Raw genomic sequence first — 15787 nt, forward strand, 5'->3', positions numbered from 1 at the left:
GGGATACAAGCATCAGAACATCACCCTAGGACACCAGGCCTCCCCAAGAACCCCACCCTGAGCCCCAAGCATGGATCGGTGGAACCAGGGGGCTCTGGATGCAGCAGGAAAATCTCCTTTCCCTTCTGGCCAAAGCCGGGGCTTTGTAAAGCACTCTCTTCTGGCCGGCTCTCTGGGATGGCCTCCAGAACCCTCCAGCACCCTGGGAAAGGGACCTGGCAGCTGAGCTCTGCCTGAGCTCCACCCTGAGCACCTTCTGCAGGGCCCTGAGCCTGCCCAGGTGAGCACAGGGATCACACACAGCACCTGAGCCTGCCCAGGGGGGCACCGGGATCACACACAGCACCTGAGCCTGCCCAGGGATCAGACACAGCACCTGAGCCTGCCCAGGTGGGCACAGGGATCACACACAGCACCTGAGCCTGCCCAGGGATCACACACAGCACCTGAGCCTGCCCAGGTGGGCACAGGGATCACACACAGCACCTGAGCCTGCCCAGGGGATCCCACACAGCACCTGAGCCTGCCCAGGTGGGCACAGGGATCACACACAGCACCTGAGCCTGCCCAGGGATCACACACAGCACCTGAGCCTGGCCAGAGGGCACAGGGATCCCACACAGCACCTGAGCCTGCCCAGGGATCCCACACAGCACCTGAGCCTGCCCAGGTGGGCATGGGGATCACACACAGCACCTGAGCCTGCCCAGGTGGGCACGGGGATCACACACAGCACCTGAGCCTGGCCAGGTGGGCACAGGGATCACACACAGCACCTGAGCCTGGCCAGAGGGGCACAGGGATCCCACACAGCACCTGAGCCTGCCCAGGGATCCCACACAGCACCTGAGCCTGCCCAGGTACACCAGGGCACAGGAATCCCACACCAGGGGCACCTGAGGCCCCGCGGGCCCAGGGGGGCACCAGGGATCACACACAGCACCTGAGCCTGGCCAGGTGGGTACGGGGATCACACACAGCACCTGAGCCTGCCCAGGTGGGCACATCGGGCTCAGGGATCAATCCCAGCAGGGCCCAGGTGGGCACACCTGGCTCAGGGATCAATCCCAGCAGGGCCCAGGGGGCACACCTGGCTCAGGGATCACACCCAGCACCAGGCAATCCCGCAGGGCTCACGGGTTCATTTCTGCGCCTGCCATGGCAGCAGGGCTGGGCATCCTGGGCCAGGGGAGGTGAGCAAAGCTCTGTGATTAAGTGATTGAACTGAGGGAAAACCTTCCTCTGGACCCATCCCAAAGCTGTACTTTTCCATTTGTCACTGGCACATCACTGGAACAAAATAAACACATTTTGTTTACGTGGGTACTGCTTCCCATTTAAAATAAATACTTTTGTGTTTTAAGCTGAAGTGAAACAAGGGAAATATTGTTTCAAACAGAGACATCAAATGGCTTTTCTTGGGGGAAAAAGGTAAATTGAGGCTTTTCTCTTTCAAAATCATCTGGCTTGGTTATTTCAACCCAAACAAGGGACTGAGATTGATATAAAACCACAGCATGTTGCAGGTGACCTGAAAGTGGATCTGCCAGTGTAAAAAGTTCCAAGTGAAAATGTTTTCCTGGCTCCACGACAATTGATTCCTGAGCAGAATGAGGATTTACAGCCTGGGCCACAAGGTTTAATCCACTCCCCCCAAACCCAGTGAAATCCTTGTGGAACACGACGGGGGAGGAGGAGAAGGGGGGCAGGCAAATCTGCAGGGGAAATAAGGGAGCAGATACAGAAGGCTCTGGTATCCACTTAACTTGAAAATGAGAAAGAAAGCAGGTTGAGAACAGGACAATTAGAGCCTGAACATCACAGACCTTTCCAAAACGGAGAGACAGCAGGGGGAATTAATGGACAGAAATGCAACCCAGTAATTAATTGATAAATGGCATTAGAGAGTTTTCTAAAGGAGGAGAGACCAACGTGACTTATCTTCCCCGAGGCAGGAGACAATTTCTCCCTCCTTTCACCTTGCAGATAAGGACAGAGAAGGGGGAAACTTCCCTTGGAGGCTCAGGAGGAATGTGGAAGGTGAAGACAAAGCTGAAGGAAAGGCCCCAGCAGCAGCACAGGGCAGCGAGGAGCTGCAGCTGGGGAAGAGCAGCCTGGAACCAGCCATGGGTGATTCCTCCTGCAGGATGGGGCACAGGGGGGAAACAGGAGTGAAGCACTGCTGTGGGAGAGACAGGGATCACAGCCTGCAGTGCAAACAGGGATCACAGCCTGCAGGAGAGGCAGGGATCACAGCCTGCAGGAAAGGCAGGGATCACAGCCTGCAGGACACGCAGGGATCACAGCCTGCAGGAGACACAGGGATCACAGCCTGCAGCACACACAGGGATCACAGCCTGCAGGACAGGCAGGGATCACAGCCTGCAGGAGAGGCAGGGATCACAGCCTGCAGCACACACAGGGATCACAGCCTGCAGGAGAGACACAGGGATCACAGCCTGCAGTGCAAACAGGGATCACAGCCTGCAGGAGACACAGGGATCACAGCCTGCAGCACACGCAGGGATCACAGCCTGCAGGACATGCAGGGATCACAGCCTGCAGTGCAAACAGGGATCACAGCCTGCAGGAGAGACAGGGATCACGGCCTGCAGTGCAAACAGGGATCACAGCCTGCAGCACACACAGGGATCACAGCCTGCAGCACATACAGGGATCACAGCCTGCAGGAGAGACACAGGGATCACAGCCTGCAGCACAGACAGGGATCACAGCCTGCAGCACATGCAGGGATCACAGCCTGCAGCACATGCAGGGATCACAGCCTGCAGGACACACAGGGATCACAGCCTGCAGCACATGCAGGGATCACAGCCTGCAGTGCACACAGGGATCACAGCCTGCAGCACATGCAGGGATCACAGCCTGCAGTACACACAGGGATCACAGCCTGCAGCACATGCAGGGATCACAGCCTGCAGCACACACAGGGATCACAGCCTGCAGCACATGCAGGGATCACAGCCTGCAGTGCAAACAGGGATCACAGCCTGCAGCACATGCAGGGATCACGGCCTGCAGGAGAGACAGGGATCACAGCCTGCAGCACAGGCAGGGATCACAGCCTGCAGCACATGCAGGGATCACAGCCTGCAGGAGAGGCAGGGATCACAGCCTGCAGCACATGCAGGGATCACAGCCTGCAGGAGACACAGGGATCACAGCCTGCAGCACATGCAGGGATCACAGCCTGCAGCACACACAGGGATCACAGCCTGCAGGAGAGGCAGGGATCACGGCCTGCAGTGCAAACAGGGATCACAGCCTGCAGGAGACACAGGGATCACAGCCTGCAGCAGACGCAGGGATCACAGCCTGCAGCAGAGGCAGGGATCACAGCCTGCAGCACAGGCACCAGGGCTGGGCTCAGCTCCCCAGGCACTGGGGCAGCTCTGCAGGGGGAGAGCATGTCCTGTCCTCTGAGGATCTGCCCTGGAACTGCCCTGGGCAATGGATCCCCTGGGCAATGGATCCCCTGACAATGGATCCATTGGACAATTTATCAACCTGGACAAGACAGTGGATCCCCTGGGCAAGGGATCCCCTGGACAGGACCATGGATCCCCTGGACAGGACCATGGATCCCCTGGACAAGCAGAGGCCAGCTCTGGGCTCTCCAGCTGCCCCTGGCTGCCCCCAGGTGTCCCCCGTGCCCAGCCCAGGTGACAGAGCTGCTGTCACCTCCTGAGCTGTCCCAGCAGTGCCTCTGGCCCCAGCGGTGCCCAGCAGTGCAGAAGTTATTTTTTCAAGGCTGAATAAGCACAGTAATGGAGGCACTGCCCTGCCAGACCCTCGCTGTTCCAGCCACCCTGGATCCCTGGGGCAGGAGCCCCTGGGGGCTGGGAGCACAGGAATCCCAGTGTCACCACCCCTGTCACAGCCAGGCACAGCCAGGGCACAGCTCAGTCACCTGGGCCAGGTGTTTTGTGCCATCCCAAAGGTGAGCAGGACTCCTCCACCTGCCAGGGCCTGGAGGGGCTCCAGGAGAGCTGGAGAGGGACTGGGGACAAGGGATGGAGGGACAGGAGCCAGGGAATGGCTCCCACTGGGAAAGGGGAGATTGGGCTGTGATCTTGGCAAGGAATTCCTGGCTGGGAGGGTGGGCAGGGGCTGGGCTGGAATTGCCAGAGCAGCTGGGGCTGTCCCTGGATCCCTGGCAGTGCCCAAGGCCAGGTTGGACACTGGGACTGGGAGCACCTGGGATAGTGGGAGGTGTCCCTGCCATGGCAGGGGTGGCACTGGATGGGATTTGAGGTCCCTTCCCATGCATCCATCCACCCATCCATCCATCCATCCATCCATCCATCCATCCATCCATCCATCATCCATCCATCCATCCATCCATCCATCCATCCATCCATCATCCATCCATCCATCCATCCATCCATCCATCCATCCATCCATCCATCATCCATCCATCCATCCACCCATCCATCCATCCATCCATCCATCCATCCATCCATCCATCCATCCATCCATCCATCCATCCATCCATCCATCCATCCATCCATCCATCCATCCATCCATCCATCCATCCCATCCATCCATCCATCATCCATCCATCCATCCATCCATCATCCATCCATCCATCCATCCATCCATCCATCCATCATCCATCCATCCATCCATCCATCCATCCATCCATCCATCCATCCATCCATCCATCCATCCATCCATCCATCCATCCATCCATCCATCCATCCATCCATCCATCCACCATCCATCCCACCCACCACCCCCCTCCACCTCCCCATCCATCCACCACCCCTCCCATCCATCCTCCCCATCCATCCATCTCCACTCCACCATTCCCAACCCAGGCAGGGACATTTCCCATCCCAGACAGCTCCGTGGGGCTCGAGGCTCAGGGCAGGAATTTCTGCAGCCACCGTGGGGCTGTCCCTGAGCCCTGTGCCTGTCCCTCCTGCCAGGGCTGTCCCTGCTCTGTTTGTTGTCACCCTCCTGCCAGGGCTGTCCCAGCTCTGTTTGTTTTTACCCTCCTGCCAGGCTGGGCTGGCTCCGAGCGCAGCCCCAGGACGATCAGCGCTGCCTTTGGAGCCTTTCTGCTCCTTGCTCAAATCGATTTTCTTTTGCTCCTGCTCAGAAAGGGAAGGGAAGAAAAGCACACAACAAAACAAAACCCCAAAGAGCTCCAGCCAAGGGAACATCAAAGGCGCTGAGCTGTTTTTGCGCTGCTGTAAAAAAGGAAAACATGCACAGACAAACTGCAGCAGTGATGATAATGGAGGGCTGGGAACAGAGCCCTGCACAGGGCCTGACTCGGGCCTGGGATGTTTGCAACACAAAAGCTCCACATGTGCTGAACCCTCCCGGGAAAGGCTCTGCTGAGGAGCCTGGGAAGCCCTGCCAGGACTGGTTTGGAGCCCAAAGAATGCCCAAGCTTTGTCTTACAGCCACAGCTTTCCTTCCTGCAAAGGGCAGCCAGGGGCACAAGCCCAGCAGGACGGAGCAGGAGGGAAAACAGCAGAAAAAACCCACCTGGATTTGTGTGACAGGCAGAAAATGAGGCTGCTCACCCATGGCTGGCTCTGGGCTCACTAAGCCAAGCCAGCAGAGTGGCTTTGGTCACCTCAGGTCGCTGGAGAGCAGGTCCCTGCTGTCACACGTCCCTGGGTGACACCTGGACCCTGTCCTGTGAGTGTGAGCTGCTGGATTCACTCAGCCCTGACCGTCCCAGGGCTCCTTCCTCAGCACTGGCCCTGATGGAGCCCCAGCCCTGGAGACCCTCTCTGGCACTGCCACTTGTCCTGTCCTGCACTGTCACCTCTGCCCTGGTGCTTCCCTCATTGTCAGTGCTACTTGTCCTGTCCTGCACTGTCATCTCTGCCTTGTCACCTCTGCCCTGGAGACCCTCATTGCCACTGCCACCTCTGCCCTGTCCTGCACTGCAGTCTCTACCCTGGAGACCCTCATTGCCACTGCCACTTCCACACCTCCTGTCCTGCACTGTCACCTCTGCCCTGCCCAGCACTGTCACCTTTGCCCTGGAGACCCTCTCTGGCACTGCCACTTGTCCTGCACTGTCACCTCTGCCTTGGTGCTTCCCTCATTGTCACTGCCACAAATCCTGTCCAGCACTGTCACCTCTGCCCTGGTCCTTCCCTCTCTGTCACTGCCACAGGTCCTGTCCTGCACTGTCACCTCTGCACTGTCCCATCTGCCCTGGTCCTTCCCTCACTGCCACTGCCACCTCTGCCCTGCCCTGCGCTGTCCCCTCTGCCCTGCTGTGAGTGGGATTGCTCTCCTGCTCTCCGTGCACACAGAGGAGCTGATGCACAGCGCTCAATCCCTGTAATTCCGTGTTTGTGCTCTGTAATCCCATTCCTGACAGGCCCACTGGTGGCTCTGAGGAGGGAGGTGCCAGCCCTGGATGCCAGGCATGGCTGGACAGAGCCATCCCCCCCTGCCAAAGCCAAGCACAGCAGAGAGAGCAGGGCTGCAGCATGATGGATGGCCCGAGTTCCCGCTGCAGGAGCCTCTTCATTAACTGCTCCACTGCCTTTTGCCTCTCCTCTTTGATTTTCCCTTAGCTCTGAGCATGTCTGGCTGCCCAGGATGTGCTGTGCTGCCTGCCTGGGGCTGCCTGCTCCTGCTCCAGGTGTCCCTCCCCCTCATCTCCTCCAGCCCAGGGTGCTGCAGGAAGGGAGAGAAATAAAAGGGAAGAGTTAAAAAAAAAAAAAAAAAAGAAAAGAAAAAAGGATGAGAAAATAAAAGGAATTGTTCAAAAATCATGGGGCAGCATGCTCAGGCACAGGGTGGGGTTGTAGGAGTGTCCTGTGCAGGGCTGGATGGTCCTGGTGGATCCAGCTCAGGATATTCTGTGTTTTACAGCTCACATCAGCAGTGCCACCTTGTCCTGCAGCCCAGGGCACAGAGCCTGCCCGGGCCAGGACACCACAGCAGACTGGGCAGACTGGGGCACCTCCCAGCCGGGGCTCCAGGGAGCCAAGGAGGAAACTTCTTGTCCCCAGCTGGCTTCCCCAGAGTGCCCCAGGAAGGGCTCCTGTCACTGTCACACCTTCTGAAAAATCCCTTCAGCATTTCTTCTCCTGGGGAGCTGAGAAGCCTCAGAGAAAAATGCAAACGATAATTATCTGATTGCTTCTCCTGAGTTTTGCTGCTTTGGAATGGGGCTTGGACATTGTTTACCAACTGGTCATTGCTTCATTCGTTTCATGTGAATTGTTTTAACTTAATGACCAATCAGGGCCAGCTGTGTCGAGGCTCTGGAGAGAGTCACGAGCTCTTCATTACTATCTTGTTAAGCCTTCTGTCTGGATCCTTTCTCTATTCTTTAGTATTGTTTTAGTATAGCATAATATGTAATGTAATGTAATGTAATGTAATGTAATGTAATGTAATGTAATGTAAATTCTAAGAACATGGAGCCAGATTCACCTTTCCTCCCCATGACAGGGGACCCCAAAAATACCACAGGCTCCAGCTGCTGCAGCCCTGGGAGCCACCGGGACCCCTGTCTGTCTGTCCCGTCCATCACCTGTCCCTGCTCCTGTCCCTCCTCACCCCGGGCACACCCTGAGGGGCCCAAGGCTGTCACAGCTCCCTGGTGGGGGCCAGCACGGCTGGGACAGGACTGGAGACTCCGTTTGGCATCTGAGAGGAGCCAGGGCCTGGAAAAGGGGAGCCAAGGTGTGGAGAGGGGAACCAAGGCAGGGAGGCAGAGACAACACCTGCCTGAGGTCAGGAGATCCTGCACAGCTTCAGTGGTGGCTGACAGAGACCCCTGAATGGCCAGGGAGGTGCAGGCACAGAATCCTGGAATGGGTTGGGTGGGAGGGACCCTAAATCCCACCCAGTGCCACCCTGCCATGGCAGGGACACCTCCCACTGCCCCAGGTGCTCCCAATGTCCAGCCTGGTCTGGGCACTGCCAGGGATCCAGGGGCAGCCCCAGCAAATCTGGGAATTCCAGCCCAGCCAGGAATTCCTTGCCAAGATGCCAGCCCAATCTCCCCTTTCCCAGTGGGAGCCATTCCCTGGCTCCTGTCCCTGCAGGCCTTGTCCCCAGTCCCTCTCCAGCTCTCCTGCAGCCCCTGCAGGCCCTGCCAGGGGCTCTGAGCTCTGCCTGGAGCCTTCCCTTCTCCAGGGGAGCATTCCCAGCCCCTCACATATTCCACTGATGAAAGGAAAAGTCCGCAGGGAGAAGCTGAAGCTCACCAGGAGCCCTCAGCAGGTTCCGGCCCAGCTGATGGCTTTAATGGGTTTGTAAATGACGGGGCAGGGGAGGAAGATGAAGGAGAAAAGCCGGGCTGGAGGACGCGGTCCCGGCAACCGGAGGAAGCCGAGCAGAGGGTCCGTGGCCATCCCCGGCCATCCGCTGCCATCTGCTGCCATCTGCTGCCATCTAGTGCCACCGGGCACCCAAACCCTCCCGGACCCAAACCCGAGCCCTGCCGGGGCCTCGGACGCGTCCCACAGTGGGTGTGGCGGGATGGACACACCCAGCTGCACACCTGGGCACACCTGGGCACACCTGGGCACAGCTGGGAACACCTGGGCACACCTGGGCACAGCTGGGCACACCTGGGCACAGCTGGGAACACCTGGGCACACCTGGGCACAGCTGGGCACACCTGGGCACAACTGGGAACACCTGGGCACACCTGGGCACAGCTGGGCACACCTGGGCACAGCTGGGCACACCTGGGCACAGCTGGGAACACCTGGGCACAGCTGGGAACAGCTGGGCACAGCTGGGAACACCTGGGCACAGCTGGGCCGGCAGGGAGCATCGAGCTGCAGCCCTGAACAGATTCCACAGCCCTGCCTGGGATGGGATAATGGGATGGGATAATGGGATAGGGTGGGATGGGGTGGGATGGGGTGGGATGGGGTGGGATGGGATGGGATAATGGGATGGGGTGGGATGGGATGCCATGGGATGCCATGGGATGGGATAATGGGATGGGATGGGATGCCATGGGATGGGATAATGGGATGGGGTGGGATAATGGGATGGGATAATGGGATGGGGTGGGATGGGATGGGCCCTGGGGGGCAGCAGCCCTGAGGCACAAGGGGGCTCTGCCAACCCCTCCCCAGCCTGAAGAGCTCAGCCTGAGGCCCCAGACCCTGTGTGACAGTGTGACCCAGTGTGACCCAGTGTGACCCAGTGTGACAGAGTGTGACCCTGTGTGACAGTGTGACAGAGTGTGACCCCGTGTGACCCAGTGTGACAGAGTGTGACCCTGTGTGACAGTGTGACAGAGTGTGACCGAGTGTGACCCCATGTGACAGTGTGACCCCGTGTGACCCAGTGTGACAGAGTGTGACCCCATGTGACAGTGTGACCCAGTGTGACCCAGTGTGACCCTGTGTGACAGTGTGACAGAGTGTGACCCAGTGTGACCCCATGTGACAGTGTGACCCCGTGTGACCCTGTGTGACAGTGTGACCCAGTGTGACCCCGTGTGACCCAGTGTGACAGAGTGTGACCCCATGTGACAGTGTGACCCAGTGTGACCCTGTGTGACAGTGTGACAGAGTGTGACCCAGTGTGACCCCATGTGACAGTGTGACCCCGTGTGACCCAGTGTGACAGAGTGTGACCCCATGTGACAGTGTGACCCTGTGTGACAGTGTGACAGTGTGACCCAGTGTGACCCCATGTGACAGTGTGACCCTGTGTGACAGTGTGACAGTGTGACCCAGTGTGACCCCATGTGACAGTGTGACCCAGTCCTGCCCTGCTGGGGCAGCGTGGAGGGGCACTGAGCAGGGCCAGAGGAAGGGCCCGTGGTGGCAGGAAGGTGCCACTGGTGGGCCAGAGTCCAAGCCCAGGGCCACTGATCTCGAGATCAGCCCCAACCAACCCCCCTCCCTTCCAATCTCAATGACACTGGTTTTCTGATTTTGTTACCAGACTAAGAGGAGATGTTGGATCCTTGATTCCAGCCACATATCCATGAACCATGAAACATATGGAGGTACCAGGGATCACAGAACCCTGTGAACACAGGATCACTGAGGCTGGAAAATCCCTCCAAGGTCACTGAGTCTGAGCTGTGCTTGATCCCCACCTTGTCCCCAGCCCAGAGCTCTGAGTGCCATGTCCAGGCCTTTCTTGGGCACCTCCAGAGATGGGGGCTCCAAAGCTCCCTGGGCAGCCCCTGCCAATGCCTGACCAGCCTTTCCATGGAGAAATTCCTCCTGAGGATGCTTCAGGGAACACCCAGGTGTGAATCCAACAACTTCAGAACACAGCCTGAGGTAAGGACAGCTTGGGTTGAGGCAGCCTCCCCCACAAGCTGGGGACAATGGGGACCCTGGGGACAATGGAAGCCCAGAGCAGCTGCCTGAGGGCTCTCCCTGAACCTACATCATCCCAAAAGGACACATTTTCCCCAGGTCACAGACGGGATCTGAGAGGTCACACCCAGCTGGATCCCAGGTTTACGGGACCCTGGGATCTGCTGGCCATGGTGCCTGAAGGCTCAGGGGACAGGGAGCAAGAAAAGAGCCAGAGGAGCCAGGGGACTTTTCCAAGTCTTTGTTGTCATCTCAGACCCTGATCGAGCCGCAGGTCAAGTCACAGGAAAGTGGCACCAACTGTGCAGGTCAACAGCACCTTGGACGGAGGGGTGGGAGCCCCCAGGAACCCCTTTGTCACACCTCACAACAGCCCTGTGAGGTAGAAAACACCCCCAGAGGGGCACTGAGGCACAGAGAGATGCAGAGGCTTGGCCAGGGCAGGGACAAGCCGCTGGCACGGGCAGGAGTTTCCTGCTCTGGTTCCCGCCTGTGGCTCCTTCCCTCGGAGCGTGAGCAGCTCCCGGAGCCTGTGCTGGGCCTGGCAGGAACAGGCAGCGTTGTGGGGGCTCCCGAGCCCCTCAGGAGCCCCCTGGAAGCAGCTGCCACCGGCACTTGGGGTGTTCAGGCGTTCCCAGACAGTTTCTCCTTCCAGGTGAGCCCGGGATCGTCACCTGGACCTGCCTTTCCTTGTGCAGTGGGACACGAGGTCAGGGGAGCCTGAGAACTTGGATCCTTCATGGAAATGTCCCAGCACTGCGTGGCCCAGCCCCAGCTGGGCACCAGGATTCTGTCATGGCAAACGTGCCCCGAGAGGTGCCCGGCGTGGAGCTGCAGGCTGGGGGCTCCAGGCCTGGAGGAGGAGGAGGAGGAGGAGGAGGTAGCTGCAAGGACATCATGCTGTCACCAGCATCTTCCATTGGTGGGGAAGGTCACTGCCCCAGCCACCCCCTCCCAGCCTGTGTGCAATGTCCAGAGAAGTACAGCTGGGAGGGAGATTGGCCAGGAAGCAGCGCCAAGAGCCATGGTGGGATCTCCATCATAGACACCCCACCTCAACTAGCCCCCAGCCGTGGTGGGATCTCCATCATGGACACCCCACCCCAACCAGCCCTGGTCCAGCCGTGGTGGGATCTCCATCATGGACACCCCACCCCAACCAGCCCCGGTCCAGCCATGTACCAATGTCCCCTCTCACCCCACACTACAGTTTGTTGTGCTGAATGCAAATTCTGTCTTACAAAAATAGTCCTCTGGTATCAAAAGGGTTACTAAAACAAGAGCCCTGTGGCCACAGCAGTGCAAATCAGGAGAGCCAGCTCAGGAAGGGGGGTCAGGGATTGTCCCAGGTGTCCTGGGACTGTCACTTCTTTGAGGAGAAGGAGGTGGACTGGACTTTGATGGCTGGGACTGGCCTGGAGCAAGAGGAAAGAGAAAGGAGACAACAGGTTTGAGTGCAGGCACCAGACTCCCCCCAGCCCCAGCACCCCCTCCCCAGCTCAGGAATTCTCCAGGGACACAAGCCTGGCTGTCAGGAGTGGGTCCCCTGCCCCACACCCAGAGCAGTCAGCAGTGCAGGAGAGCTGGGAGCACCAGTGGCACTGTCAAGGACGTGGGCTTTACCCCCAACTCTAAACAAACCCCACATCCTCCTTCCCTGGGACACAGGTGCCCCGTTGGAGTACCCACAGGGACCATGGCCCATCCAGGAGCCCCTGGGAAGGTGGGTTGGTCCCCATTTCCCAGCCCAGCACAGGGGTCTGTAAATGTCCTCACTCACCTTTGAGGTGGCATCGGTCTGCAGGGGGAAAGATGAGAGAGCATCAGTGTCCATCCCTGCACCCCCTGATCCCCAGTGTCCATCCCTGCATTCCCTGATCCCCGGTGTTTATCCCTGCACTCCCTCACTCCTGCACTCCCTCATTCCTAGTGTCCATCCCTGCACCCCCTGATCCCCGGTGTCCATGCCTGCACTCTCCGATCCCCAGTGTCCATCCCTGCACTCCCTGATCCCTGCACTCCCTGATCCCTGGTGTCCATCCCTGCACTCCCTGATCCCCGCACTCCCTGATCCCCAGTGTCCATCCCTGCACTCCCTGATCCCTGCACTCCCTGATCCCCAGTGTCCATCCCTGCACTCCCTGATCCCCAGTGTCCATCCCTGCACTCCCTGATCTCCAGTGTCCATCCCTGCACTCCCTCATCCCTGCACTCCCTGATCCCCAGTGTCCATCCCTGCACTCCCTGATCCCCAGTGTCCATCCCTGCACTCCCTCATCCCTGCACTCCCTGATCCCCAGTGTCCATCCCTGCACTCCCTGATCCCCAGTGTCCATCCCTGCACTCCCTGATCCCCGGTGTCCATCCCTGCACTCCCTGATCTCCAGTGTCCATCCCTGCACTCCCTGATCCCCAGTGTCCATCCCTGCACTCCCTGATCCCCGGTGTCCATCCCTGCACTCCCTGATCCCTGGTGTCCATCCCTGCACTCCCTGATCCCTGCACTCCCTGATCCCTGGTGTCCATCCCTGCACTCCCTGATCTCCAGTGTCCATCCCTGCACTCCCTGATCCCCGGTGTCCATCCCTGCACTCCCTCCTCCCCGGTGTCCATCCCTGCACTCCCTGATCCCTGCACTCCCTCCTCCCTGCACTCCCCGATCCCCAGCAGTCCCAGAGCTCCCCCCAGGTCTGGGCACTCCTAGGGGTGGCACTCCCTCCCTCCCTGGCACCTCCCAGCCCCCCTGGTCACCCCTTGGCCGCCCCACGGAGCAGTGCAGCCCTTTGGGGTGTCCCTCCCTCAGGCCCCCCATGCCCACAGCCCGGCTCGGGGGGCGCCCCAGCTCCCCCCACTCACTTTGGCGGCCTCGTGGCGGGGCTGGAGGCTCTGGTGCCCGGCAGCCTGGGGCTGCTGGGGGGGACCATGACCAGCAGGGTCTGTCCGGGGCCAGGGGGCAGCGCCTTGGCCAGGAGGGGGCTGCCGGGCAGCGGCCGGCGCGGGGCTCCGTGCTTGGGGGGCACCTGGCATGGCAGAGGGCACAGACAGAGCCCTCAGGGGGCAGCCGGGGAGCCCCACAGACCTCCCTGCAGAGCCCCACAGACCTCCCTCCCCCTGCAGAGCCCCACAGACCTCCCTGCACAGCTTGGGGGGCACCTGGCATGGCAGAGGGCACAGACAGAGCCCTCAGGGCACAGCCAGGGAGCTCCACAGACCTCCCTCCCCCTGCAGAGCCCCACAGACCTCCCTCCCTGCAGAGCTGAGATCCTTCAAAGCACAGAGCACCACCCAAAAAACCCTAAAGCGCCCTCAGGTGTGATGGGCCTCCTGCAATGTCAGCCCAGGCGCAGCCTCAGGGGGCTGGGACAGATCCTGAACAGAGCCCAGCCCAACCCAGACAGGGCCAGGAGTTCACCCGGGTCTGGGGGGGACTGAGCTCACCTGTGGGGTCACCAAACAGAGTTCACGTGGGCCTGGGGGGACTGAGCTCACCTGTGGGGTCACCTGTGGGGTCCCCCAGCACAGCTCACCTGTGTCTCCCTGAGCAGGGCTCACCTGTGGGGTCACCTGTGTCCCTAGCAGAGCTCACCTGCGGGCTCCTGACGGGGCTGCAGGGCAGAGGTTTCCTGGGCGGCGGCAGCCTGGCCTGGGCGGCGCCGCGGGCCTTGGCGGGGCCCGGGGGGGATCTGCAGGCCGGGGGCGGGGGCCGGGCGGGGCGGGGGTCCCTGGGCCGGGGGGCGATGCACAGCGGGGCCGGGCGCAGCGGGTGCACCACGTTGATGGGCTGGGAGCCGGGCTGGGCAGCGCCGGGCCGGGGCACGAACGCGCTCCGAGGGCCCTGCGAGAGGGAGAGGAGGAGAAAGGGAGAGAAGCACAGCTGGGGGAGCGTCCTTGGGGTGCCTGCTCCCGGGGCTCAGCAGCAGCTGTGCCCCCGTGTCGGAACTCAGCGCATCCCTCCGGGTGTCCAGAGCTGCTGGGACCCCGCCGGGGGGCTCGGAGACCCTGGCACAGCCCAGAGCACCTGGGGGTTTGATTGTGACCCCTGGAGCAAGTGACCAGCTTTGTATGAGGGCCTGAAAGTCACACAGGTTTGAATGGTGTAATAACAAAATGATCACAGGGTGAAAATGCAGATTTTAGGATTTTTGGTATGGGGGTTTTGGGGACAAGATGGAGGAACTTGGGCGTGTCCAGCCTTTCTTCTTCTTCTTCTTGTTCTCTGTTTTCTGCTGTGATGTTGGCACTTTGGGATTGGTTTAGAGTAGAAGTGCACTGTCTAACACAGGTGATAGGTATTGGGAATTCAGTGTAAATATGTTATATGTAGTTTGTAGTATAAAAGGACAACCCCGCCTCGGGGGCGGTCACAGTGCCTGTGGCTGCCCTGCTGAGCACATCTCGGCTGGACAGAAAGGAAATTTTATAGATAAGAATTAATAAACAACCTCAAGAGCGAAAGGTGAAGAGTCCAGACTCGTTCTTCAGCTGCTCAGGCCAAAGCAGAGACACCCTGCACATCTCGGGGCAGCAATTATCAACAGCAACCCAAGAGCCCCGAGGCCTGGGCTCCAGGGAGCTGCAGGAGGAGCTCCAGCACTGGGACCAGCCCATGGCAGAGCACGTTCAGTACTGAACCTGGCAGCACTGATGGATGGCTGTGATGGGCTTGGAGATGGACATTGGAGGGCATTTCCAGCCTTCCTGAGCCTGTGATTCTGGGTTTGCTCCTCACCAACCCCACGGGGAACACACAGGCATGAGAAAGATGGAGACCCAGAGCGGGGTCAGCTCTGCTGAATCCAGGTTTCCAGCACATGCGAGACATCCAAAAAACCTGAATTCTTCCTAAATTCAGCCCTGGTGCCCAAAAAGCACCAATGCAGGTTCAAAGTTAAAAATTCACTGAAGTGTGGTACAGGATAAATAGAAGAACTTCTGGAACATGAGGGAATAACCAAATGATGGAATAACCAAACCTGCAGGAGCCAAGAGCAGTGACCCGAGAAGGAAGAACAGGACACCACAAATCAAACCACAAAGCCAAAGACCAACTTTGTGTGAATTTTGGGCTCATTAACATCAGAAAATACCCCCCTGCCCCCAACACAGGCTGTGATCATCCCTCACTCCCATCTATCCCTTTTCCATATGGGAAATTTCCCAGTGGAGGCTTCTGCTGATCACCAGGGAACTTTGAGCTCAACAAACTCAGTTTTAGGAGAGATGGGCTCAGCGCAGACATGGGGCAGGACCAGCACAGGGCACCAGGGCTTGCCCAGTTCCTGGGAGCAGATGTGATATCCACAGGCTTCACATCCCAGCAGGGAATCAAACCTGGCAGCTGAGTTATCCCTGACCTTACTGATTTATCATTCACTTTAGGGAGCTATCCCTGACCCCAGTGAGTTATCCCTGACCCAAGTGAGTTATCCCTGACCTTACTGATTTATCATTCACTTTAGGGAGCTATCCCTGACCCC

General features: G+C 59.1%; 1 protein-coding gene across 1 annotated transcript in view; it reads right to left on the minus strand.

Moving 5' to 3' along the window:
* Positions 1–10542: 10542 nt before the first annotated feature.
* The window catches only part of ADAM33 (ADAM metallopeptidase domain 33), a 40637-nt gene continuing 35392 nt past the window's right edge, over positions 10543–15787 (minus strand). Inside the window, 4 exon segments of the mRNA XM_030948192.1 lie at positions 10543–11725; positions 12091–12108; positions 13167–13330; positions 13897–14145. Of these exon segments, the coding sequence (XP_030804052.1) occupies positions 11674–11725; positions 12091–12108; positions 13167–13330; positions 13897–14145 (483 nt within the window). The 3' untranslated portion in view covers positions 10543–11673.

The sequence above is a fragment of the Camarhynchus parvulus genome, chromosome 4 (assembly GCF_901933205.1).
Source record: "Camarhynchus parvulus chromosome 4, STF_HiC, whole genome shotgun sequence".
Classification (NCBI taxonomy): domain Eukaryota; kingdom Metazoa; phylum Chordata; class Aves; order Passeriformes; family Thraupidae; genus Camarhynchus; species Camarhynchus parvulus.